Source organism: Lepidothrix coronata, unplaced genomic scaffold (assembly GCF_001604755.1).
Source record: "Lepidothrix coronata isolate B3197 unplaced genomic scaffold, Lepidothrix_coronata-1.0 Scaffold37, whole genome shotgun sequence".
Classification (NCBI taxonomy): domain Eukaryota; kingdom Metazoa; phylum Chordata; class Aves; order Passeriformes; family Pipridae; genus Lepidothrix; species Lepidothrix coronata.
The window spans coordinates 621026-648795 of NW_016690217.1; the positions used below are offsets into that span (position 1 = coordinate 621026).

A 27770-nucleotide genomic window follows, 5' to 3' on the forward strand; every position below is an offset into this window, starting at 1 on the left:
TGCATGGCTGCAATTCTTCAGCATGTTTTTTTTTGTTGTTGTTGGCTTTTTGCAAATTTCATTCATAATCAAGTTCAGTTTGAAATGCCTCTTCTTCTTCTGTAAGTTTCTCTTGTGCATGCAGTAGGTTGTCTTGCTTTTAATGTATGTCACGGGTAACTAGGTCTGTGTCAAAGCTATTGTTCATACAAATGTATTTAAAAGTAGTGAGGCAGAGGGAAGTTTCAGAGGAAAATATCTGTGCCCCATTGATCACAATCAAAAAAGCAAAGCACACAATCAATTTATTTTACCACATCTAAACTGTGATAACCACCTTTGATCATGCCTCCTGACATTGTTTTTGTGGTCAACAGAGAGAAGTGGCACCGTGAAAGTGCTGTTTAGCTGACCTATTTCAGTTTTTTGTTTTATGAGAACTACAGCACAGAAATGTTTTCTCTTTCCTCCTCTTCCTGGCTGACCACTCAGGCAGCCAGTGCCTGCCTTCTCTTAGATGAACCACATCTACTAGAAAATGCTGTTATGTACTGACCAGTTCTGTGATTTGTTGGGGTTTTTTTAATTATTATTTGTTTGTTTGCTTTTAAATGAATATGTAAACTCCTCTAGCAGCCACAGGGTAGATGGCAGGAAGGTGGGGCAGGTGGGCAGCTGATACCTGTTGATCCCCCACTGATACCCCAAGAGGCTTGGGTGGTGCCAAGGGGGATGGACAATTGTTTCCCTTCCCTCTCTTCTCACCCAACTACCTGCACCTGTGGTGAAACTTGATGACAGATGTCGTGTCCAAGTGAAAGCATGGATCATTAAAAGGAAAATATTTGCAAGATCTTCAGATATACTTGTATTGACTCACGCAATTGCTGAGATAGTATTTTTATTGATTTCTTTTGAAGTAGTACATTCATAAAAATAGACTGTTTACATTAATAAAGATGCAGTTCAGTTTAAGAAAGCACCAACTATGAACAATATGATACTGCCTGCATGACATTTAGAAGAATGCTAGTATTAGGAAGTTTCATTTGAAAGCTTCACAAACATGTTCGTATTAGTGGAAGAGTGCTCAGGTTTTTGCAGAGTTGCATTTAGTGCCTAAAATTCAGCAAAGTGTTTAATCATATGCTTACTCTCAGTCATATGCAATAAGTGAAACTGCCTGTTCAGGTGTAGATAAGTCCTTTTTCTTCAGTACTTCTCAGGCATAATAACTATCTGCAAGCTTTTAAGGTGGTTTTATTCCCAGGAAGATTGAATTAATTTAAAATATAAAGTTTGTCAGTTAGTTTGCTTTCCCCTCAATTTTCTTGTGGATAATCACAGAAGAAACAGAGAATTATTAACTCAGGCAGCTGTGAACAAAGGAGGGAGGGTTGGTGGGCTGTTATTTTTTTATTTTATTTTATTTTTCTTCTTCTTCCTTCTTTTTTCTTTTTTTTTTTGTATTTTTTTTTATTTTCTACAGCAAAGAACAAAGCCTGCAAGCATGTTAAAAAGCCTTTGAAAAACGCATTGAGCTTCAAAGTGCTAGAATATGCACCTAATTTGAAAATACTGTAAACATTTAATGTCCCAGAGTTGGACACTCTGAACTTCTTGTCCCTCCAGCCCTTTCTAAGTCTGGAGTTATATTGATGATATCGCATGAAGATGTGGAAAATTAGAAGATTATCCTGAAAGGGAGTCAGTCAGGAGATTGGTCATGAGGGATGGAGGGGGAATGCAGGGGAATCTCAGATGTGGTGGAAGGGCAGGTGCCAAAGCTGGATGAGGAGTGAGGAGTCTGGACAGGAGAGGAGGTGCTGATTCTCACAAGGGAAGGATTCTTCAATGGGGAAAACCAGGAAGGACAGAAAAATGTAGTCTGGGAGCAAGGAGACTGAAGAAGGGTGGGGAACCGGGAGCCATCCAGGGAACCCCTGGAGGGGATGGAGGAAGGCTGGGATGTGGCTATTTGCAGTTAGAGACCAGCAGCGGGATGAGGAGAGAGACGAGGAGCGGTTAAATCAAGTGAGATTGAGGTGGCATTCGAGGGACAATGAACAGACAGCAGGAATGAGTAGCTGTGCGTAAGAGAACACTGAGTCACTGGCTGGATAATTGCCACTTCCTGAAGAGATGTGTTAATGACAGTGATCAACCAAATCGTTCACGAGGAGTGTTTGGTTGCCTTTGGGGGGGAGGGGTTATGTTTAATTTGACAAATGAGCAAACACCATCTGTTTTCCCATCATTAACTGGCCTGGCAAAGAGCAGAGAAATATATTTCGTGCTTTGGAATGAAAATTTTCATGATGATTCTGCAAGACATTCAGACTCAATAAGCTGCTTTCACCCCTTATCGAGCACATATATTTGGGAGAGCAGTCCTTGCAGGGTAACAGATCACAGGCAGAGAAAAATATCCAGTCAGTAGGAAAACAATTTAAAAAACAACCTTTCACTGTAGAAGACCCTTTCAGTAGCTTTGTGCCGTTACCTAATGTCATGCTTAATACTGGAATGCAGTGGTTTTCTGTTGAATCACCATCATGCTGAAGGATGCAGGAGGAGTCTGTGAGGCTTAAGAGGGTGTGATAAGTTGGGTCAGTTCTTCGAACTCTATCCAGCAAATGCTGGTTTTGATGTGGCAGTTATTCATGCAAAGCTACAGATTTCATTAAGTGGAATTTTTTAATTGAATGAAGAATTAAGCATGGTTTGCAGCCTCTGACATCTATAAATTACTGAACTAGACTAAAAGTGAAAGTGACAGTTTTGCCTGTAGGTACACAAACTGGAAAATCTGTGCAGATATCCTAATTAGCACATTCATGACTCTTCCTCCATGAGGTGAACAGAGTTCTCTGACAAGCAGTGGTTGTGATGCTTGAATAGTGGGATTGTTCTCCTGAAATAGATGTTTGAGAAGTATGGTTCATTGTTGCAAACCATAGTAGTTAGAAATATAAGGCTTATGATGGAAAAACTACTCCGGAAATAATTATCCTACGTGAAAATAGAATCTGTTCTATCTTATAAAAACAATAACAACAACAACAGTTATAGTTAATTTAACTCTTCAATTTTGGCTGAGGTTGTGGGTGACTAAGCACCCAGATAACACAGAGATTAGAAGTAACAGTGATGTCCCTTTATTAACCCATCTAGTGGAAAAACTAGTAAAGCTTTTACTCACACTGAAGTAGGACTGTAGCACCTGAAGCCTTTTACATGTTTTTTTTTTAAATGTATATATGTGAGTTGTCTAATAGGAGATTTCACTTCTGCTCGCAAATGTCCTGCCTTGATTTCAATTAACATCCAAGATTCACATTCAAGGAAAAATTATATTTTTTTATTACAGTGTGTGCTAAAGATCCCCCACCCCTCAAAAAAAAAAAAAAAGAGACAAAGAAAAAGACCAACCAAACAAAAATCAAACCCACATGTTTAATTGACACAGATTGCTCCAGGAAAAAATTGAATAATTCTGTAGTTGTATTTTGGTACACAAAAGCACAAAAGAGCAGTGAAGTGATGTCCTCCCCCTATATTCATTATATGGCCTTGAGCACCTGGTACTGGCTCAGCAGCCAAGAGACCAGCACTACCATTTGCATTTGAAGAGCAACAGGTGTTGAGGATCAGCAGCACCTCCCAAGAGGCTGTGTCACCTTGTAGTGCTCATGGTATTTTTCATGAGACTCAGCACTGAAAGAATACCCTATATCAATTTGTAGATGCAGGTGTTCACACCAGTTTTCATTATCCATTTGTTTTTGTGCTAAGCTGAACAAAGGCTTGATGTTGGCAACTCTTTAGGGCCACTTTTCTTAGAGCACAAGGGCTCTCCATGTTGCTGCTTACGGAATCAAGCAAAGCAGGCAGGAAGCCATCATGGATCAGCAGGGAGTAAACTGAGGAGTAAAAGGAAATACAGAGCCAGAAGGGAGCAGGGCCATGTGGCCTGGGGAGAATACAGTTATACTCTTTGGATGTGTAGAGATGGGGTCAGGAAAGAAGGCACAGATTTAATGAGACTTGGCAAGGGATGTGAAGAGTAACAAGAAGGTATCCTATAAGGACATCAGTCAGAAAAGAAAGGCCAAGGAGAGTGCACACCTCTGATAAGCAGAAAGGGAGAACTGGCAACAGTAGATGAGGAGAAGGCTGAGGTACTTGGCAAATTCTTTGCCTCAGACTTCACAGGCCATCAGCCTTCCCACAACTCTTGAGTCCCTGAGGTTTCAAGTCCCTCTCACTGTCAGCAAAGAGCAGGTTAAGACCACTGATGGAAATGAACGGGCACAAGGCTGTGGGACCCAATGAGATTCATTCCAGAGTCCTGTGAAGACTGCCTGATGTTGTTGCAAGGACACTCTTTGTCATATTTGAAAAGTCATAGCAGTCAGGCCAAGTCCCCAGTGACTGGAAAGAGCCAGTCATCGCTCCCATTTTTAAAAAGGGGAGAAAAGGAGACCCAGGGAACTACAGATTGGTGAGCCTCACCTCTGTGCCTAATGGAAGCAATGTAAAGGCACATGCAAGACAAAGTGATCCAAGACAGCCAGCACAACTTCACTAAGGGTAGATTGTACCTGATCAATCTGAAGATCTTCTGTGATGGAGTGACTACTACAGCAACAAGGGAAGACTGACCAGTGTCATGATGTAGATGTGGTCTACCTGGACTTCAGCAAAGCCTTTGACACCATCTCCCACAGCATACTCCTGAAAAAGCTGCAGCCCATGGCTTGGACAGGGGCACTCTCTGCTGGGTTAGGAACTGGCTGGAGGGCTGAGCCCAGAGAGTGGTGGTGAACGGGGCTGCATCCAGTTGGTGGCCAGTACTACTGGTGTCCCCCAGGGATCAGTGTTGGGCTCAGTTCTGTTTATTATCTTTATCGATGATTTAGATGAGGGGATTGAGTCCACCATCAGCAAATTTGCAGATGACACCAAGCTGGGGGGCAGTGTTGATCTGCTGGAAGGCAGGAGGGCTCTGCAGAGGGACCTGGACAAACTGGAGGGATGGTCTGATTCCAATGGGATGAGGTTCAACAAGGCCAAGTGCTGGGTCCTCCACAACAACCCCATACAGCGCTACAGGCTGGGACAGAGTGGCTGGAGAACAGCCAGGCAGAAAGGGACCTGGGAGTTTGGATTGACAGGAAGCTGAACATGAGCCAGCAGTGTGCCCAGGTGGCCAAGAAGGCCAAGGGCATCCTGGCCTGGATCAGGAACAGTGTGGCCAGCAGGACCAGGGAAGTGATTCTTCCCCTGGACTCAGCGCTGGTGAGGCCACACCTGGAGTGCTGTGTCCAGTTCTGGGCCCCTCAGTTCAGGAAGGATATTGAGGGGCTGGAGCAGGTCCAGAGAAGAGCAATGAGGCTGGTGAAGGGACTGGAGCACAATTCCTTTGAGGAGAGGCTGAGGGAGCTGGGGCTGTTCAGCCTGGAGAAGAGGAGGCTCAGGGGAGACCTCCTCACTCTCTACAACTGCCTGAAAGGAGGTTGTAGCCAGGTGGGGGTTGGTCTCTTCTCCCAGGCAACCAGCAGTAGGACAAGACGGCACGGTCTTAAGCTGTGCCAGGGGAGGTTTAGGTTGGATATTAGGAAGAAATTCTTTACAGAGAGGGTAATCAGGCATTGGAATGGGCTGCCCAGGGAAGTGGCGGATTCACTGTCCCTGGAGGTTTTTAAGATGAGACTGGATGTAGCACTTAGTGCCATAGTCTAGTAATCGCATTGGTAGTGGATCAAGGGTTGGACTTGATGATCTCAGAGGTCCTTACCAACCTGGCTGATTCTATGATTCTATAGTTCTGTAAGGCCTTTGACAGGGTCTTGCATGACATCCTTATGTCCAGATTAGAAGGACATGCATTTGAAGGTCAGACTATTCAGTGGATAAGGAATTGGATGGATGGATGCAGCTAGAGAGATGTGGTCAGTGGCTCAGTGTCCAGATGGAGGCTGGTGATGGAATGGGCTCTGTCTTGGGACCTTTACTTTCATTATCAATGACATGGACAGTGGGATCAAGCGCATCCTCACCACATTTCCAGGTAACATGAAGCTGAGTGGTGCACTTGACACAACAGAAGTATGAGATCCATCCAAAGGGACCTGGACAGACTTGCAAAGTGGGGCCACAAGAACCTCATGAGATTCAACAAGGCCAAGTGCAAGATGCTGCATCTGAGGAGTCTGGAGGAGAAGTACTTGGGCGTATTGGTGGATTAAAAGCTGGACATGACCTGACAGTGTGTGCTGTCAGAAAGCCACCCATGTCCTGGGCTGCATCACCAGCAGCATGGGCAACAGGTTAAGGGAGGGGATTCTGCCCCCTCTGCTCCTCTCTGGTGATAGCACACCTGCAGTGCTGCATCCAGCTCTGGAGTTCCAACCATAAGAAGGATATGGACTTGTTGGAGCTGATTCAGAGGAGGGGTACAGTAATGATGAGAGCTGCAGCACCACTCCTATGGAGACAGGCTAAGAGATATGGGCATGTTCAGACTGGAGAAGAGAAGGCTCCGGGGAGACCTTAGAATCCCTTCCACTACCTAAAGGGGCTACAGGAGACCTAAAGGGGCTACAAGAGATGTGGAGAGAGGCTTTGGACAAAGGCATGGAGTGACAGGACAAGGGGGAATGGTTTTAAATTCAGAGAGGGCAGCATTAGATTAGACACTTAGGAGAAATTTTTGATAATGAGAGTGGTGAGGCAGTGGCACAGGTTGCCCAGAGAAGCTGTGGATGCCCCACCCCTGGAAATGTTCAAAGCCAGGTGGGATGAGGCTCTGAGCAACATGATCCAGTGTGTGGCATCCCTTCCCACGCCAGGGAGGTTGGAACTAGATGATATTTCAGATCCCTTCCAACCCAAGCCATTGTATGATTCTATGGATTTAGTAGTCTTTACTGTTTATACTTATGTTGTAAGAATGTCAGAGCATCTTAATTATTTGGGGACTTCTCCAGTACCTGTGAAGTGGTAGTAAGACACAAATAGGGTCTTTGCCATAATAAAATTGATGTTATTTGTCATGTTGTTTCTGCCTTCAGTTTTCAGCTCAGAAGTGATATGTTTTCCTGAGAATTAACATTTTTAAAAAAACAAAACCAGTTTTGTTCTTTCTTACAGTTCAGTGGAGAAAAAGTTAACTTTCAGGTAAGGGGGAAAAAGATTCATGAAATTCAAACAAAATTGCATTATTTTATACTAAAAAGTGTAATATTTTACTATGTTAATGGAAGATAATCAGATGGAAATATATCATGCATAGGCTACAACCAGAAAAGTAATGCACTTGCCATGAAAAAGAAAATATAAGAAGTAAAATAGGAATTTCAGAAAATTTACTGATGACAATGTTTCATAGATTTTGCAAAAACTCACTGGAGAGCAAACATGATATGTACCTTGTATGTGTGTCCTTTTTGTCCAGCTCAACCAAGTCCCTTTACAGCTGCTTGTAAGATCCTTTTTCAAACTGTTTGGCAATTATATTAGTTCTTTTGCATTATCAGGAATAGTATATTGTTATAATACAGGAAAATTCTTGATCTTTTCTGTCAGTGATCTTTCTTTTTTGCAGTATGAAAAAATTTAGGCCCTCAATGCTAATCTAATTTGATTGTTTCTGAACAGGCCACCTTTTATGCTGACCAGTCTGGCCTTTTGGCTGCATTTTTTCTTACAAGTGCAATACTATTAATAAAGCAAGAAACACTAAAGCTAGATACTAGAAAAAAGCTCATGCTAATCAGACAGTTTATGCCTATGCAAATCCTAGATCAACAAATACAAGGTGATTTGTGGTTACTTTTATTTACCTCAACTTAGAAAAAGTAAAGTGTAAAAGCATATTACTTATTTATAGATTAAATCAAGGTTTTATTTTTCATTTGGAGAGCTGATATTCAGAAATATCAGCTTCTTATTGAATATTTTTTATATGAAAAACATATCAAATTTGTCCTGATCCTTTGCAGAGGTTTCAGAAGTGAGGTATCTGAAAATAAAATTTAAAATAAAATAAAATAATAATTAAACAAACAAAGAAACAAATCCATAAAAACTCCAAAATCTATTGTGAAAATAAAAAATTACACAGTGCTATGAATTTCCATCTCTCTCCTCTTCAAAGGGAGCAATTGCCAGCCTAAATTCTAGCAGAAGTGGTGCTTAGAGAATCATGTTGTCCATACCATCTCTCCATCAGACTACAGCAGTAAATTTTGACTACAGTGGACTGGTGATGGAAAATCCTTGAAGATACAAAGTTCCTCAGTTTTGTTAAAATAGGCTGTTCAGTAGCACGACTTAAATTCTTTGGACATGACAGTCAAAACGAGAACCCTTCTGTGACTATATATTTTATATACTGGGACTGAGTCAAGGAAATGGTAATTCACTGGCTTCTTTTCTTAAAAATAAGCCATTTATAAGGATATTTTCGTTTATGCCTTTTTATCACATGCCATTTCTCACATTGCATACAGAATTACTACCTAGCAAAGGCTTCTGAGCTGCCAAACACCTCTTGAGAGAGGACTGCCCTTCCAGAATAAGCAGTATAAGAGTGTGGGATAATGCAAGGGGCTACAAAGCTAAAATTAAGCAATTTTTCTGTTGCAGTGAAAGCAGTAGGGATAATAGTAAAATCCATAAAAAATATTCAGTTACCACACTGCTCCTGCTGCCTGGATAGTTGCCTCTGTAGTCAGAGGTGTCTTCTCGGCAGACAGCAGAGAAGGCTGAGAACTAGAAAATAGCAGTGAAATTACAACAGAAAGAAATGCAAGGTCATAGAAATCAGGAAAATAAAGAAAAAAGAAACAGATGATTGAAAGTCAAGCCCTGAACTGGATCTGTGGATTTTTGTAAACCAAAAAAAATTTTTTTGAATATGAAATGGCCATCCAATGGCCACTCAGCAGATGTTTAACATCAATCTAAGGAAAGCTAATTAACAATGTGCTCTGTCTTTTAATTCTGGAAAAGTGCAGTTGTATAAAAAAGGGTTAGAAGGTAACTTCAAACAGGAAATTTACTCCTAATTAAGTTCTATTTATGACTCGTTGAGATCTTAGAGCTTTGACAGGTGCATAACTGGTCTTGTTATGCATATAGACTACAGTAAATAATTGTATATCTAGGTATAATCTTTGTTCTTTGATTTTCTTTCCTTAAAATGGACATTAACTCACATGTTTTGCTGACATTATTAGATCATTTTCATTTACCTGAGGTAATGAATGCTATCCGCACTTCTGGTTTACATTTTTGCTAACAAAAAGCAGAAACATGTTTTTACTAAGGAAAACTAGAACCTTACACATTACTGAACAAAAGTGTGAGCAGGCGAGGGGCAGAGCTGCACGAGCATGTTAAGCAGTTTGAGGCGCTTCTCTCTGTAGAATTCATGTGCTGGGTCACTCAGTCTTAAGTGCTTATCCAGGAGATCATAAAGTGGATTAAAACAGCCCAGAACTTTCAAAACATGCTGAGTATGTCATCCCTTCCCTGCCCCCCAAATATCAGCAGCATTCAGAGTAGTCCTACACCTCTCTGAGCACACTGTGGAAGAGGCCACCCAGGCAGCAGAGACTTGTGGAGGGGTTTGATCAGTGTATGTGACTTGGCTGTCCCAGAAGAGACCTTTCCTCCCTCTCTGATGGGCAGCACTTCCCCATGGCCTTGTGGTGCTTGTTGCATGCCCACCTCTCCTTGCAGCTCAGCCTCACCCCAAGTTCAAGTTGACAGGCCTTGGAGAGGGGAACCAGGGCAGGCTGGGGTGGGGATGATGCTCCTCTGCATGACATGGTGGTCCATGTCCACCTTTTGTCAATGGATTCCAATTCTGAAACAGCAGAAACAACACATAAACTACTTTTTTTGATCCTTTGACCTGCATTCTAATGCAATTAATAGCACTTGTTAAACTATGACGTGAGAAAGCAGCTCTGCATTTACAGCTGGGGATTCCTACTACTGTGAATGGGGTTTCTTCTTCTGCAGCAGTGCTTTCAGCCCTTCACCTCCGCATGGTGCGAAGGGCTCAAAGTTTGGGGCACGATGGGTCATGCCACCAGATGGCATGGACCCACCAGATAGGTCCCCTCCTCATGATACAGGATCTTGTTCCCTTCACTGTTGAAGGCAGTCCTTGTGCGGAACATCCAGAGTTGGCTCTGGTAATCCATCTGGTAATCTGGTCTCACCCTCAGTAGCTTTCCATAGCCTACTAGTTGCTTGCACAGCTATGTTCTACCACAGACCTGATCTGGTTTGAATTTGAAAAGTGACATCTTTCTTTCTCCTTCTCCCCCAGTAGATCATTTCCCACCCCCTTCATATTTTTGTTTCAATATTGATCTGATATTATTTGATCTGATACACTAAGACTAGAAAAAGGAAGTAGTTAAAGTAGCTGCTAATAAATGGCCAGGAGTAGATAACACATTTGAGAACATTCATCAGAAACTGTGACAAGAAAACACAGAATTGGGTTTGAGGTCTGTGTGTCACTGAAGCTGCCAAAATTGAACACTGAAGCTGTTCAAAAATTGCTTTAGCATGGCCCAGGGAATGCCAAACCAGTGGGACCAGCTACCATTCCTTGTGAGATGATACAGTCTGTGTCATCTCAGAAAATGAGATCAAGGGACATGTGGATGAATATAGTCTGTTGGAAGGTGTTGGAGAAGCTCCAGCGAAGGCCAGCATCACTGGCTTTTGGAGGAAGGGCAGCGAAGGCCAGCATCACTGGCTTTTGGAGGAAGGGCAGTAAGTATGCCAATAAAGAGGGTCGTGTGGGCATAATAATCCTCTTGCATTTTCAAAAAGCCTTTGAGAAGCTTTTTGCAAAGCTTATTAAACTTTGTAAAGAAAATAAGTTGCCACAAGATTGGATGAGAGATTGGTAGTGGAGTTGAAAGCTGGTGTAAGAAGAGGAAGTAAAGGACAAGGCTTAGTGTTCACTCTCCGGGAGGGAGGAGATTTGTGCAGTCAGGGGATAATTCAGGTCAGAAGGGACCTCTGGATGTCATCTAACCCAGCCTCCATTCCAAGCACGTCTAATGGGGTCATGTTGTGCAAAGACTTCTTCAGTGAAGTCCAATATATACCTCCAAGGATAGCCATTCCACAACTTGATACAAAAGCCTTGGATTTTTTGCTGTTTTTTATTTAATGCCTCCACCTGTGACCTCTAGAAAGCAGTCAACAGTGAAAGCTGTCGGGCCGGAGGGACAGCAGACTCTGGCTGGGAGTGCCTGTGCCATCCCTGAAATAGGCTTCAATGTACAGGAGGCATTAAACTTGGTGATCTTTAATGTCCTTTCCAACCCAAATAATTCTGTGATTCATGTAGGGAAGTTAAAAAAATGTGCTTTTCAGTGCTTCCTACACCATTAGTCTGGCATGGTTATGCTGAAAAATACTAGCGGTCCTTAACACGGTCCCTCCATTCATTCCTTGCTTTCCCTCACACAGAGGGATTTTGTTGGTTGGGATGTGGCAGATGGCTACAACAACAGAAAATCTCCTTTTTTTTTGATGGTGCTTTGTCCAAGGAGAGGGTCTTGGCTGGCAGATCCTGCAGCAGCTGTGTCTAGTCTGGACTAGCACCAATGAAGCCAAGGCTATCATAGGTTATTTTTTGCAATATTAGGAGGAAACAGCTCTATACTAGAAAGCGTATTTTTGTTATTTAGAATTACCTTCTATCTCTGAAAAGAAAACCAAAAACCAACCAAACTGGAAATCTACCTCTACTGGAACAACGTGGTTTCTCACACACCTAAAGCTGATACCACCAGCAGCTGCAGCTGTGTTCAGTGTGCACTCAGGCGATGAGAAGGCCTGGCAACAACTTTGATTTCAAGTGCATTAAATCTCCTCACTGTCCTGAAAATATAGGCCAGACAGTTCTCTGTGGATCAGTTCAAGGAAGGCCACATCTTCCACAAGGGAAAAATCCTCCTCCTTGAATTGTCTGCAATTAGGTCCTCGCACTGGAAAACAGCATTCCCCTTTGTCATCGAGGACTGTAAATTTGTTTTGAGTGCTTTATCTGAGGTACTCACTGGAAAGCTACAACGGAAATGATTTGAAACAAAACAATTATGTTCCAGTGCAAACTGCATAAGACCGAATATGCAATTGTTTCCTGAGCCCTGTCAAAGACTCCCTTTTCTGCAGTTTAGTAGTTGTTTGTTAGCAGCAGTGGCAAATGCCTGCTGGCTGAAACGTTTGCTGATCACAGGGTATTCAACTTCCAGATTGCCAAACAGGGAATAGTCAAGAAATCCTCTGTAATCCTCTCAGTTAAACAATCTTTACAGCTTTCCCTTTCAGTGCCCATGTAACTTGCACAACGTATCTGGGGTAGGGGTGCCAAGCAACTTTTCTATTTGTGATATTTATTATTCTGCCAAATTGAACTAATTTCCTTTCCTGTTTTGTTTGTTTATTTGAACTGTATTACCCAGTCCCTCAGCAGTGCAGGCAAAAACAGCGTTATGGACCTACTTTCACAGGAGAACAGACAGCATTCTCATCCAATTTTAATGCTTGTTTTTCAAATGTCATTTGCAATCTTCTGATTACTGGAGCATTACTAAAACAGTTCAGTATTTTAGTCTGTTAAGTTTTAAGTGCTGTTCATCACCTGAAACGAATCCCACACCCACCACCTGCACACTTTGCCAGAACTGATACTTCTGTAAGTCCCAAATAGTTTCCCAGGTGCTTGAAGGAAGGAGTGAGAGGAAAACAAGTGTTTTCTGTGACCCTCCATTTCAGTTGGTACCCTTGTCCTTGGCACCCTTGGGCAGGACTAGGTCAGCAGCAATGATTAAGCTATGTTAATTGGAGTTTGGGTTAATTAGGTCACTTCTCATTAGGACTGCCTTATTCACCAGCCCAGTTTCTCTTGGTGTTACAACTCTCTATGTGTGCGCACATCTGTGCATGCATGTGTATATGTATATACAATAAGTAGGAATGTGTGTATTTAAAGATACGTATATATGTCTGCATATATATATTTGTGTACACATTCGCATCTGCACATATGTTTATTTCTTTAGCTATACCAGGTTATACTCATCAGTATTAAAAGAACTTTTCTCCCAAAGGTTTTCTCATTTTCAGCGGCTAGACCATTACCAGTTCAAATTTAAGGATTCCAAGGGTTCTTCAGTGACCTTTGAAAAGTACACAAATAGACAGGGTTGCAAAATTTTGAGTGCTCTGAGTATCTTGACTTACAAAATTAACATATACTCAGTGTTTGCAGAGTACTGAGGCTTTGGATGTGGAAGATGATACATCACAGTCAGAGGAGTCAGAAGATCATCTAAGGAAAAAGGCAGTGGTTCCATTTGATGGCCTTAACTCACCGCAGAAACATGGATTCAAACTTTACACAGCAGGAAACAAAAATATAACCTCCACCTGTCATTGGCCTTTTAGTTTTCTAGGCAAAACTAGAAAAGCGGAAGTTGGAATAGGATAAAATGTGTGAAAACAACAATTATCTGTTGGTTTGGTTTACGGGTGTTTTTTGGTTGTTGGTTTTTTTTTTCAGTAGGCCCTGTAGAATTTGTAATAAAAATACAAATACCTTACTAGCATTCATTAGCAGATATTAATACTTAAGATTTTTTTAAATGGTCCTGCCAATCAGTACTGTGTTGGTATAAAACTTAGGCAGTGACATCAAATGGCATCTCCCACATTTACCAATAGCAGAAGAGCGCTTTTCTCAAAGTATAGACTATTGCAGGCAAAGCTCTATTAATTATTCTGCTGATAATCGTATCAAGTCCTGTTTTGAACGAGTTCTTGCCTGTGGGATTAACAGTAGCATGTGTTCGCATAATAGAGTGTTGTTTATCAACTAGTGTGCCTACAATATTTTTACTTCTTTTGTTATTTTATTGTATATAGCAGTACCTGACAGAGAATATGACATTTTTAGGATGGATTTGGCATGTTTCCTGTGTAACCTGCTGACTCTGAGGGATGAATTAGATGATCTCCAGCAGTCCCTTGCAATCCAAACTATTCTGTGATTCTCAGATTTATACTTGTTTTATTGTAATTAGAGAAATTATTTTTGAAAATAATGCTGTAAACATCACATGAACGCCAAAAATAGTTCACGGCATTTAAAAAATTATGAGGCTTATATTGAAAAGATAGATACTATTAATAAAAAAAAAAGGAGGGGGTGTTAAATAGAGGATCAGAGGATCTTCACACTGCTTTCTCCTCTGGCTGTGATGGTCACAATGGCAGCAACCTGGGGTGGGAATGTTGGTCCTTTTCCAGGGCTGGGGGGCAGCAGAAACCCGTCCTGCAAACACCCTCCCCGTGCAGTGCGGGACCCCGGGCTGCTTCAGCGCCTTTTCCTGCCCTGCTCCCCTGGCTGCACCTGCTCTGCCCCCGGCTCGCCCTGCCCCCGGCTGAGCTCCCGCCGACTGACGTCAGGATGCGATGGCCGTGACCGCCCGTCCCGCTGCTCCGCGCTCACCGGCAGCCGCCGAGCAACGCAGCCACCGCTGCCTGGGCTGCTGATCCTGCTCCTGCTGCTGCCACTGGTGATCCCGCTGCTGCTGCTGCAGCTGCCACTGCTGGTATTGCGACTACTGCTGCTGCTGCAGCTGCAATCCATCTCCCGGAACAGCCAGCACCAAGTTCTCCAGGCTGTCCGCAGAATGCGGCAGGAGTCCCAGAGGTCACCGCAGCGAGACTGAGCGTGGACACCGACAAATAACAAGCCAAGGTCGCTGGGGATTTGTAAAAGCAACCTTTCCAGGTTTCTTTTCCGCTTTGCGCGCCTCACCCTGCTGTTGGATTTGAGATCATGTATGTGTTTCGATGTTGATTACAGGAAGGTGTTAAAATCTAGGGAGGGAAGAGGATTCAGAAGGATTAATATGTTAGTTTTGATTTAAGGGGATTTTATTTTCTTTCCCGTTATCCCTGTCCTTCATCTTTATCAACACAACTTTGTCTTTATTATTTTTATTTTAGGTCAGTTAATATTGTAGCTTTTGGGAATGAAAGAGATGGTTTTTCTGAGGACAGCCAGCAGCCCAGCCTGATCTGGAGCTATCTCGGGAGAAGTGCTCTCATTTCCCAGATCGACAGCAGCTTGTCTGCCAGTCACGTTGGAAACCCAGTTTTTACTGAATATCAAGCCTGCGTGTTTGGAAATGTCAGACTGGTGGTACACGACTGTCCTATCTGGGTAAGAGATTGGTCTCAGTCTTTTTTGACTGCATCTAACACTGTAAGCTGTTTTAGTAAAGTGAAAATATATCCTAATTTCAAGTAATTTTCATTGTTGTGGGATTTTGTTAATATTTTAATTATCACAAATAGCAAAACCATATAAGATGTAACCAGGCAAATCCTGCAAAATCTCAAAGGTGCTGCAGAAAATTTTCCCCTGCCCACCTGCCCTGCAGGAAGATGGTATTTTCAATTATATTGTTTAATGGGTATTTTATTAAAGATAATCCAGAAGTAAACAAGAATGCCTTTTTTGTGACACTGAATCATGAAGTGTATTTCCAGATATTTATCAACAGTAAAATAAAATTTTTTTTTCCTGTACAAATCAAAAGGCAGTAAGTTTTCCAGCTCTGACAAATGACAGATTAAAAGATTTGATAACTTGCAAAATACAATGCGGGGAGTAATATTACTTCTCTTACAAAGAATAATCACATCTTAACATTATTACTCTTATCTGATGATAAATGAAAAAGATTTTGGCACTGTTGCAAGTCGTCAGCCCTTTTGTTAGTAAGGGAGATAACTTAGTTATGAGAATGAGTAGATCAATGCTTGTGTAAGAAATTATACTAATAATCTAAATTAAAACATTTAATGACTACTTAGTAGCCTTAAAAAAAATTAATCTTAGCAGCTTTTAGAAATTAAAACAGTAATCAGTTTCAGTTCCATAATTCTATTCTTAGGGTGATTTTTGTCCTGTAAGGGAAATCTTTTTTGGGATCTGCAGGTTCATTAACAACTTCATGAAATACGTGATCAGAAGCTGTCAATCTTGAAACTAAACAATCCAGTTTAGCTGTCCTTCTGTTTTCTCTTTCTTTTTGCTGGCTGCACTTAGAGACACCAGTTCAGATGGACTGGAGGATCCTATTTCTAATCTGTGAAGCTGCATGTGACCTGCACATGCAATTGCTGGAGTCACTGGAGCACAGCAACGAGTTAAATCTCCTGAATATAAATTAAGGCTGTAGGACTTCAAAGGCTATTTCAGAGGAATGGAGGATGGGAAGGGAAGTGGAAAGGCAAACAAGGATAGCTGGACAGGGGGAAGAAAGGGCCTAGATTGGAGACACAGTTGATGTAGTTTTATGTTGTTTTACTTGTATTTGCTCTTCTGCAAAATTAGGTACTTCGGATCCTTATAATTTTTGCCCTTCAAAAGCTAGCTTGTTATTCTCCGAGTCATTGCATGGCTGAGGCCTTGGGTTTTTTTCCTTTATCAGCTGAAGAAGGCAGGAGATATATTAATAGGAATATTGAGGACAAATTGGCATTTTTCTCTCAGTATAAGACATCTCAGATAGCCAGACTGGACTCTGCAGGAGTTACGCAGGAAGCAGTGTCCTACAGAACAGGACTATTTTCTGTAGTCTGAATGCTTGAGGTTTGCTACGTCACAGTGGTTCTTTCAGGGCTCTTCCTCTGGAAGCCTGGGGAAACAGTACAGGGCAATTCAAAATGTTGACAGACATCGCCTCAAGTCATATTCTGCATGAAAACATAGAGGTTATGGTAGGCCTTGGATTATTTCCACCTCTTATCATCTGAGCGTAACACAAAGTTTTTCATTTTGCCTAAAAGATATATCTCATCTAAATTAAGTCATATAATCAAGGCAAGCCAGTTGTAGACATAAATTTGGCAACTGAACATGCTGATAACTGTGAGACTTGAAACTCCAGGGTGCCCAGCTGCTCTATTTGTTCTCCCCAGCCATCAGTCTGGAAAAGCAGTGTGGATGTGAGTTTACCAAGTAGAGTTCCCCACTGCATGAGGAGACCCTTTTGTACAGCAGATCGTGGTACAGGGTATTTGCTTGAGTGCTCACTTGCTTGAGTTCCAGTCTGCTGCTGGACATATCTGTCAGCCCAGGGGTGGGCTTTTTGAAGAAAATACTTCCATCTGTGCTGCAGATTGCTTAGTAAGTTCAGGAGACTAGGAAGTTATGCAGAGTACACCCGTAAAATTTGTCTTGCAGCAGACCTGATAAGAAATTGCAGAGAAAGCTTGAAAAAATGGAGAAGGCGCTGGTACGTGGTGTGGAGAGCATCACTGGGAATGGAGACTTCGTCTGTAAATGGACCCTAGAAAAGGATGAACTTTTCAGTATTCCCAATGCAGTTCTCTTGGATCCTGGGGAAATCCCAGGGGAACAGTCCTATGTTGTGATCAAGCACTGCTTGTCCATACAAAGAGTATTTGCTCTTGCTGCTGCCTCAGATCGAGGGCTGGGTCGGGTGGACATGGGAACATTTATGACTAGCTTTCAGAAAGAGCGTGGGCATTGCAAGGGGACTTGTGTGAGGAATTTTACTTCTACTCCATAAAGGCATTCATAAATTGTTTTTAACAAAGCACATAGTGTTGTCTTGAGGGATCATGTGATTTTGTAGAAAAATTTTGTCTTCAGTACCTCTGAAGGCTTTATTTTCAACATTAAATGTTGAGAAGTCGGACTTACTAATGGCAAGAATATACTATGAGACACGTAGAATGGAGTCATGCAAGGCAAGAATGAAGTTTTTTCCAAGTAAGTCCTGAGAGGAATAGCAACAGAAGTATAACTAATAAGGTCGTATTATAATAACCATAGCTGTGCTGTTACTTTTTTCTTTTGTCTATGGCTGACTTGGGAAACAGACTTTGCCAAAAGCAGGAAGTATGATGGGGAAGAGCTGCTACAGGGATTTCATAGATGGAGCCTTAAATTAAGGTTATTCCTGAGTCTGAACTGTTGCTCATCACCTGAAGAAATTCCCTCTGTCATTTTTTGCACGAAAGGTTCTCTAAAAGTGATAATGAAGGAGGCTTCAGATGCTCTGTCTCAGTGATGCCTTGTGCAAATAACCCATTGTTGCTGGAGGGGCTTAAGGAATGTTATATCTAGTGTGTAAGGGCCTACAGAAACTGCACAACAGTAGCAGAAATTGGGTGTCCTGAGATGCTGGGTTGGCACATTCTGCAGTTTTCAGTTCTTGATGTGCCCATGGCTGACCTTTACCCTGGGAGAGTAGGGTCCATCCCCACCTATACTTCATAAAATTTTGTAAAATCCTTCTTGATAGGATTAACAGACACACATGCTTGTGGCACAGTGCACAGATCTCCACAAAGCAGCTACGACATGCAGCCACACACACACTTGGGAAGCTGTGACAGCCTCCATCACATTTCTATAGGATTTCTTTGTCCTAAGAGTTGAACAAAAAGGTACATTTGCACTCCTGTGTGGCTGTTTCCAGTAAGGATTTTGCTAGTTTTTCTCATACCTGCAGAGCTGGAAGTATAGCAAGTTGGGCTCAGTGCAAAAAAGATGAGGGAATCATATGAGGCAATGACCATATTTTCTTTTTATTTTGTTTTCCAGAACACAACTGCTTTTCCTATTAGTATTCTTTTCACTAGGAAAAAAAAAACCAAACCTCTTATGGTTTTTTTCCTATGTTATATTGACCTCTTCAGCCACTGTTTTGTTATATGGGAGCAAGCACATGCAGACAAACGCAAATCTCAGTGTGCTCTGTCGAGATTCCCATTGACAAATAACAAGCAATAGCATGAGATGAAACAACCTCAGATTGAACCAGGGGAGGTTTAGATTGGATATCAGGGAAATTTCTTCACCTGTAGGGTTGTCAAGCACTGGAACAAGCTGCCCAGGGCAGTGGTGGAGTCACCTGGAGGGATTTAAAAGACATGTAGATGTGGTGCTTAGGGACATGGTTTAGCAGTGGGCTTGGCAGTGCTGGGTTAACGGTTGTGCTCAATGATCTTAGAGGTCTTTTCCAAGGTAAATAATTCTGTGATTTTAAGAACTGCATTAGAGGTGCCACTGGTTGAGTAGGGCATGGAGAGTCTTCCAGGACAGTTTTACTGGATGATGCTCTCCTTGGAGAGCCAGGATGAGGGCTTGGGCCAGAGCAGGGTGTGTGTCTGTGTGTGGGGGTTACCTGGTGTCCTGTCCTTTCCTGCTGGTGGGGCTGGTGTCAGGATGGAGCCACAGCTCAGTGTGCTTTGGTATACAGAAACCCTGCTCTCTGCTGTAGGTCAGGGCTAGGTTTATGCTGATACTAAGCAGGAGAGTCAGAGCTGGTTCTTCACATGGGCATGACTGTGTTCATATTGACCAAAACCTTAGAAATCTTCCCAAAATCTTTTCTTTGTAGCATGAGATTTAGCTCCATTGTAAAATGGAAGGAGCTACAAATGATATAAAACCATATTACTACATGTAAAAGAATACCTGTTAAATTCTGTGAGAAGGGTCCAAAAACATCCTTTCATTATTCGTGCTTAAAGTTGTGGCAGAGTTATTGTGTATTTGTGCTCTACGCCTTGCTTATGTTGAGATGGGTGGTTGCAAACCTGGGCTGAACTTGAAGACAGACAACAAGAAGGAAATTGCAAAGGAACAGGCATGCTTTCTGTCTGCCAACACAGAACAGCTAAATATTCTAATTTTTGCTTTGTATTGTATTTTTCCCTTAATCTTTTGTTGTGTTAAATGTATACAACCCTCCTGAAAATTCTCTGTTGGGGTCTTCATTAACTAAAATGTACTAAAGCTGCCCCTTGGAAATTCTCAATCTTTTCCTGCCTGTGTGACCAGGTTCTGCAAATGCCCACCTAGCTGGCTGTCTCAAAGCACCATAGCTGCTAGTCTTACTGCTAGAGATGCCAAAGTTGCATTTTTGTGTAAATGTTATATTCTTAACAGAGCCTAAATGATTCTATTAAATGCTAGTTGAGACTTTCCTTAGCCTGGGATTATAATAGTCTCTAACTGAGTTGTCTCAAAAATAAAAATACCAAGAACAGTGCAGTTAAAATGCTCTCTTGTCAACATGGTTAATCATATAAGAGCTGTCCTTGATGAATTGTTAATTGTGGTTTACTTATTGCAGAACAAGAATATCTATTAAAGAAATCAATGGCATGCCTATTATAATTAATCTCCTGACTTATTGCTTTGTAGAGGCAAGACCTGAATTGGGAATGATGTGCACTGGCTGTGTAGGCAAATATTTGATGACTTTGATTTCCATCAAGGTCACGCTACTTCTTGTACTTAAGAGAATTGCACCTATGAGTGCAATCTCTACCTCACGAGATTTCAAACAATGACCCTTTTGAAGTGATCAAAAATAGTTTTACTAACAATGCAAGTCACATCACTTGTTGATATTACTAATCTTTTATGTATTAGACTCCCATTACTGCTCTTATTCCTGTGACTTGTTCATCAAAATTCACATGGATCCTCCCCAACCCAAACTTTGCATCCTGCTCTTCAATCACTTCTTTTGCGCTCTTTTATTCCTCTTTTTCATGTAATCTTTATTTCATCATTGCCATCTTCCATTTTTTTTCCTCAAGATCCCAAGTTGTTCTAGTTTTGCCTCAAGTTGTTCAGGGCTGCTGCAGAATCACAGCATAATTTAGGCTGGAAGGGACTTTAAGGATCATCTCATTCCAACTCTCCCCTGGGCAGGGACACATTTCACTAGACCAGGTAGCTCAGAGGCCCATGCAACATTACCTTGAACATTTCCAAGGATAGGGCAGCCTCAGCTTCTCTGGGCAACCTGTGCCAGGGCCTCACCACCCTCACCTTATGTCATCCTTATGGCCAACCTAAGTCTACCCTCTTTTAGTTTAAAACTAGCTTATCCTATCACAGCAGCCTCTGTTAAAAAGTTTGTCTCCATCTTTCTCATAAGCCCCCTTTAAGTATTGGAAGGACAAAAAGAGGTTTCTCTGTTCCAAGAGATGCCAGTATTTCTAGGGGTTTTTAGTTGTTTTTCAGTTCTCTGGACCTGTTCCAGATTTCTGTCAAGAGTTTTCCATTGATTTTAAATGCAAAGCCATGAGTTTCCCTGGTGTTTGTGAGCTACCTATAGGTAAAGCAGAAATTGTGGAATTGTAGTTCCATGACAAATACACAAGTAATAACTGTGTATTGCATGTGGTGGATACAGCATGGTTGTAAATTAACAGGATATCAAACAATTTTAGAGTGTAAGTCTTACATTACAGAATAACAAAAAATTGAAGGTGAAGAAGAAAGTTTACATATGTGATTGAAGTCCTTGTCCTGAAAGACATTAACACTTTAAATCTACATAGAATCTCTTGTGAAGCGGATAAAAATCTCACCGAATTTATTAAATTTATATTTAACAGCTCATAGGTACATAATATAGTTCTGTGGAACCCTTCCCCTAAAATGGTATGATTAATAATGGTTTTGTATGAATTGCTGAAAACCTTCACCACTGAAGCTGCTTTTATTTCCTAAATGAAACAAATTTAAAGTTAAGTGATTAAACCACTAAATGTTTTTCCTACAAAGAATATTCCTGGATAAAACCTGTTTTTTCTTCCTCTTGAAGAATTCTGAATCCATAGAAGACATTTATTTTTTATTATAATCAACTTGTTCTCCAAAGAAGGAAATTACAAAATATGAATTCTGCTCTTCGTTGTATGTCTTCAAATAAGAGCTAAACTGTCGAAAATACTTCTGTAAAGTTTTGCATTAAGAATATTGAATATTTCATCTTTATAGACAGTAAAATCTTGATCAATGTTTTTTCTTTTTAGGATATATTTGCCAGTGACTGGTACACCTCTTGCAGACTCATTGGAGGAGCTGATATTATTGTGATTAAATATTCTGTCAATGACAAGACTTCATTTCAAGAACTAAAGGACAGTTATGTCCCGATGGTAAAAAAAGCATTAAACCACTGCTCAGTTCCAGTAATAATTTCTGCTATCGGTGCAAGAAAAAACGGTATGTATCCAGCCCCCTATAACAACAGTTAAAATCTCATTTGGAAGTTAGGTATAATGTAATTTCAGTCGAAGCTGATTGTTTTTCCAAGTTGCTAACAGAAACAATTAGTCTGTCAGGATGACAGTAATATGCACATGTATTATGGCTCTCTAGACTGATGTATTGGCAAGAACATTGTGCTTAGTTAACCCCAGTGATGAAAGGCAATCTCTGCAACAACTCTTCTTGTGGAGCCATCACACATGGGGATTTAATGTAGTATTTTGGATTAAGAAACATATATTTACATGTATGAGATGAACACTAAGGTAAGAGTTCTCTCTGGTCTTCTCTCAGGTATAAAGTATCTCTAGTGTATGAGATTAAAATTTGCAAACACGGAAGAGCTGGTGGGAAAAGCCTTGAAATTCTCTGGGATATCATCAGATGAATGGACACACAAGCCTTTCAGGCAGCGCAAGGTGTCACATGCTGCTGCAGCAACAGAGTTGACCTGTTTTGGTAGAGTAGTTATGGTGTAGATATGGTATAGCTCTGGTATAGCTTACCTGTTCACACAATGTCCAGTCTGCTGTGAGAACAGCACAGAATAGTTAGAGGTATTGTTGTTGTTGTGGCTGTTTAAACAATGTGGAAATTAGAGTCTCACATCTGTGTAATGACAGAGTTGACTTACAAAGATCCAGCAGCTGATAAGGGCAATGTAAGGGCAATGAGAACATGTTGACCTTTTGGGTAGACATTAGTAGCTCCTTTCTACAGCAGATAATTAAAGTTCAGAAGGAGTACCACAGATGCCTATAGAACAAACTTACAAAATTTATTCTGTATTTCCAGATGTTTTTCCATTGTGTTTTTATTGACTTTCATATGGTCCTTTTAGTCATGGGACCTGATTTTTAATTTTTTTTTTCCTAAAGCAATAAACGCAAAACATGAGCCTGACTTGCCTTTTACTTTATGACTTGATTGGAACAATTGTTTCTGAGCATCTCTCCTTTTAATGAGTAACGGACATGATAGGTGTAGATACAGACATTTATTTTATGATGTACATAGAAATATTCAGCTATATGAAGTGCATCTTCTTTGGACAGAATGCTCAATTTTGCCAGAGTCTACTTATAGATCTTTTAGCTCAGTGACTGATAAAGGGTGGTTAAATAGCTACATAACAATAAATATTCATTTTCTTTCCTTTAGTAATTCACTGATAATGACCAAGTGTTTTTATGCTCTGATATATATGGAGGTAACAAATCTGCCATTCTAAAGGCTAAATTGTTTGTCTTCCCCATGCCTTTTCTTACACTTAGTATTTAAGCACAGGATATCACCACACTGTGCGACTCTACTATCGGTTCTTTTTTTTTCCTTTTCCACCTATTTTTTTTCTATTTTCGTCCCTAAATAATGTGGCCGTGGGAGACATTGGGCTGGATCTCTGGGTTTGCTCTGGGACCTGTCAGAGCAAACTGCTGTGCACACACAGAACTCTTTTGTTTCTAGGAGGTATTTGTGAACACAGCAGTTTGCTCATACAAATTATTAAGATCTTAATCCTCTGTAGTGGTAAATGGTGCTGGCCAAAACAAATTAAAAAAAAAAAGCTTTTTTATTAGCTGTTATCCCTAGGTCTAGGCAGAAGACAGTAACGTGGACAGCACATTTGAAAGCACATCCATGGCTGGCAGGTTCTTACTGGCATTAAGCGAAGCTAAGCCAGGGTGGCTAAAAGATTTTTAACAGTTAACTGCCATAATCTTAAAAATACCTATTTTGGTTTCAAAAAATGTATCCAGTATATGTGTAATGGAATGTACATAGTATGTACGTACCCACAGTATGTACATACCCATCACAGTTTGGTCTGGAGTAGAAGTTTTCCCCTTCCATTACTGTGTGTGCTTCCTGCATGGACAGGCCACAATACTCAAGTTGAAGTGTGACATTAATGAGTGGTAACACCTCCAGGCTAATACAAGACCTCAGGATATAAAGGTACTGAGCTAAAGCCAAAGTTGGCTTCTAGGAGTCTGGCTGGACTTTTCCACCTTAACAAAACCAATAAGGTAACTCTAATGTAATGTATACTTAGCTTTGTAGAGAGGCTGATGGTTTGAATTGATTAATAAGTTGGGGGAAGGTTTCAGCAATTACAGATTTCTTACTATAAAATTACTATGTTTCCATTTCCCTCTTGGTTCTTTTCTAAATCTTTACAATTATTTAGGAATCTAAGAATTCTGGATCATTTGACCAAAATTACCTTTTTTTCCATCACTTTTTACCCCAGGAGTGCCTTGCACCTGTCCCCTGTGCACTTCAGACAGGAGGAGCTGTGTCACAACATCTGAGGGAGTTCAGCTTGCAAAGGAACTAGGAGCCACTTACCTGGAACTGCACACTCTTAATGACTTCTACATACAGAAGTACTTTGGAGGAGTGGTGAGTGAGAATCCACTGGGTTGGAAGCACCATGGCACAGGTGGGAGGTGTACAACTCATGTCAGGGCTTTGGAGAGCAAGTGGAGGCACAGGGCAAGCCCTTCCACCAAGTTCCCACAGATGTGAGGTTTAGGTTAGATATTAAGAAGAAATTCTTCACTGCAAGGGTGGTGAGGCGCTGGAACAGGTTGATCAGGGATTCTGTGGATGCCCCCCGCTGCCCAGGAAGTGTCCAAGGCCAGATTGGATGGGACTTGAAGCAACCTGGTCTAGTGGAAGGTGTCCTTTCCTATGGCAAGGGGATTGGAACTGGGTGGTCTTTAAGGTCCCTTCCAAGCCAAACCATTCTAGGATTCTATCTTTCTGGCTGAATTTGCATATCAAGGTTGCAGTTGTAACTAGGAAGGTTTAGGAAACAGATATGTCACAGTGAAATAAGTTTGCCACTTTCACTCAACAAGATACAATCAGCATCTACAGGGCTTGGTAAATTGAGTATCTTTGTGTCTGTCATTTCTAGGAAGACCAAATATACAAGAATTAACCACCATCATTTGAATAAATAGTCTTTTAGATAGTGCTAATTCCACCTAAATATGGTAGCTTCTGGTAAAGGAATGTTGGGACTTTGCTGGATGGCTGGTCATAGTGTCAGTATCTTCAGTCCTGCATACAGTACCTGCTTATACTTCTTAGTTTGATGTCTAGGTTCTTCTTAAAGCACTAGGATTTTTAAAATATATATATATATTTCTTGTTTTAGCTGGAATATTTTATGATTCAAAGTTTGAATCAGAAGTCATCTGAAAAAATGAAGAAAAGGAAAAAGATTCAGAAGTGCCATCGAGTCCAGCCACCTCAGCTTGAACAGCCAGGTGCTCACTGATGTCTGATCTCTGTTATCGTTCATTATGTGTGTCACGCTCTTTGCGCAGTTGACATTTGTAATTGTTACTGTGAGCTGTTCTGTCAGCTATTCTGGTAATGTTGCTCTAGTTGCATCATCTTCTAGTGATGGTTTATTTAATTTGGGGAGAATTGTATGGCAATATACAACATTGCAATGGACTTCTAGTTAATTTTAGATAAAACTAATAGGACTGATTTTCTGGTTGAATTGATGAAAATATGAAAAAATGAATTATTACAAGCTTGTTATGGAAGCTTTACAGACAAATTACAAAAGAATTTATTAGATCATGATTCTACAGTATCATCAAGTAATGTTTTTATTTGCTGCAGATAAAGCAAGGGAGAGATGTTTGGCCTCTGCATGTGATTTATGAGCATCTGATGCATTTATTCAGTGAAATAATTACTGACAAGTAATTACCTCTAAATTTGTTGTTGTCTCTTCTTACACGTGCTAGAAATTTGCTCAGACCCCTTAGGTTTGGGATATGCAGTCAAGATTTCTTTATAAACTAACTGCCTAGAGAGGGTTCATGAAAGGATGGACACTTGCTATTAAACTAAATATTTCTTGGTTTTTTTATTTTACTATAACAAGTATTTCTATTTTTAGAGTATTTTACTGAAGACATTCAAATGGCATATAAGAAATTTTCTTACTGAATGCTTCTTTCAGAAATTGTCCCTCATTTGACCAGGTCAGTTGTCCTGTGGTTAACACTTGCTTCAGTTTTACAGCCTGACTTGTTGTCTTTCACAGAAAAAATGCCAATCCTGAAGGGTGAAGCCTCTCACTACAACACAGACCTGCACAACCTGCTCTGTGGCTGCCAGTGCGCTGACGTGGCCTTCTACCCCGAGGACCTCAGCACAGTGGCGGAGGCCCACAAGGTCATCCTCTGCTCCGTCAGCCCCCTCTTCATGCTGCTCTTCGGGGTGAAGAGCCCTGCCGACATCCCTGACACCTCCATTGTGCAGATGGCGCAGAGTCTCTTTGCTGTGGAGGCAGGAGCTGCCTCCCCCCTGGCCCCCTATGGAGCCCCACCCTGCATCCTGCCCATCAGAGTGGTGGTGAAGGACTCTGTCTTCTGCTCTTGTCTCCCTGACATCCTCCTCTTCATTTATTCAGGTACCTGCCAGGAACAGGTCAGGCTGCTCATTTCCTGTGCGGCTGTTGTCTCATGAAGGAGTATGTGCACCACCCTGAGGAACATGTGTTCGCTGTTGCGAGATGATGTTTCACCATGTTTCTACCCCATGTATGAACAATGTCTATATGAAAAAAGCACATTGCCTAGATTTAATAAAAATTACATTAGTTGTCATTCTAGATCTACTGAACCTAAGTTAAATTAGTCCATAAACTACATCAGTAATATTCAAAAGCTTTACCAAAAAAATCTAGAGTTTGGGACAGTTTCAGATCCCAGGCTTTTAAAATATTTTGAACGATTGCATATTCTAAACCCAGGGATTAAATTACAGGGTCACTTAAGAAAAGTTAAGTAATTTTTCTGCTGAGTATGGTGCTGCTGAGGAGAAAATGGTGGTAACTGGTTGAAGCGTAGGGAACTGTAATGTTGCATGAGTTTTGCTACTAATTTAGTACAGACAGTGACCTCACCTACCTAATGGCAGCTGTCTGTTAAAATGACACTGATATTTTTCTACCTTTTCAGGTGTTGCTTAGGAACCTTCAGCTGAAAGTTTGTTTTGTTGTCCTTTTTTTTTTCAATGCAAGTAGTAAATATCTGTTTACTCTTTGTAAAATATTTTTCAACCTGTCAGTGTATAAGAATATATTTTTTATATTTGCTGAAAGAATTAGTAGGCCTTTTAATGATGTATTCTGATTTTAACTGTAATACTTTAAAAAAAGCCACAAATAATTATAATGTTAAAGCTGCAACTCTAAAGAATTTCAGTCAATATCTGCATACTGATATCTGCCTGACATATGAAAAGTATTTCTGCCTTAGCAGCTGTGACATGAGAACTGGCTTATAAAGGCACAAGAAAGAATCTCAGCTTTCAGTTAGAGATTGTACATTGAAGTTCTTTCCAAAACAGTGCCAAACATAAAGAACAGATACAGAAGTTTTTCAGTGTGAATGGATTTTTTTTTTTGCTCTTTTTTATGGGAGACATGAATAGGGGATTAAAACTGGAATTTCAGCAGGTGATGGATAAGTACAGTATCTCAGAATCATAGAATCATAGAATAGTTTGAGTTGGAAAGGATCTCTAAGACCATCTAACCCAGCACTGCGAAACCACCACTAAACCATGTCCCCAGATGCCA

At 41.0% G+C, this 27770-nt stretch overlaps 2 protein-coding genes across 7 annotated transcripts in view; both read left to right on the forward strand.

The window, feature by feature from the left end:
• RFESD (Rieske Fe-S domain containing) overlaps positions 1-838 on the forward strand; it is a 4023-nt gene extending 3185 nt beyond the window's left edge. For both annotated transcript variants that reach the window (XM_017812753.1, XM_017812754.1), the window contains one exon: positions 1-838. This exon is cut by the window's left edge and continues 1386 nt beyond it. The gene's annotated coding sequence lies outside the window, so the exon portion shown is untranslated.
• Positions 839-14508: 13670 nt separating this feature from the next.
• Positions 14509-27770, forward strand: part of RHOBTB3 (Rho related BTB domain containing 3) — a 25783-nt gene continuing 12521 nt past the window's right edge. For 4 of the 5 annotated variants that reach the window (XR_001874397.1, XR_001874398.1, XM_017812756.1 and 1 more), the window contains exons 1-6: positions 14509-14871; positions 15040-15256; positions 21913-22105; positions 24405-24556; positions 25320-25431; positions 26229-26597. Coding sequence is in view for 3 of the 5 variants with exons in the window: in XM_017812756.1 (XP_017668245.1) it covers positions 14870-14871; positions 15040-15256; positions 21913-22105; positions 24405-24556; positions 25320-25431; positions 26229-26597 (1045 nt within the window). In the remaining 2 variants the exon portion in view is untranslated. The remainder of the gene's footprint in view (positions 14872-15039; positions 15257-21912; positions 22106-24404; positions 24557-25319; positions 25432-26228; positions 26598-27770) is intronic. The other variant, XM_017812758.1, reaches the window with a different exon arrangement.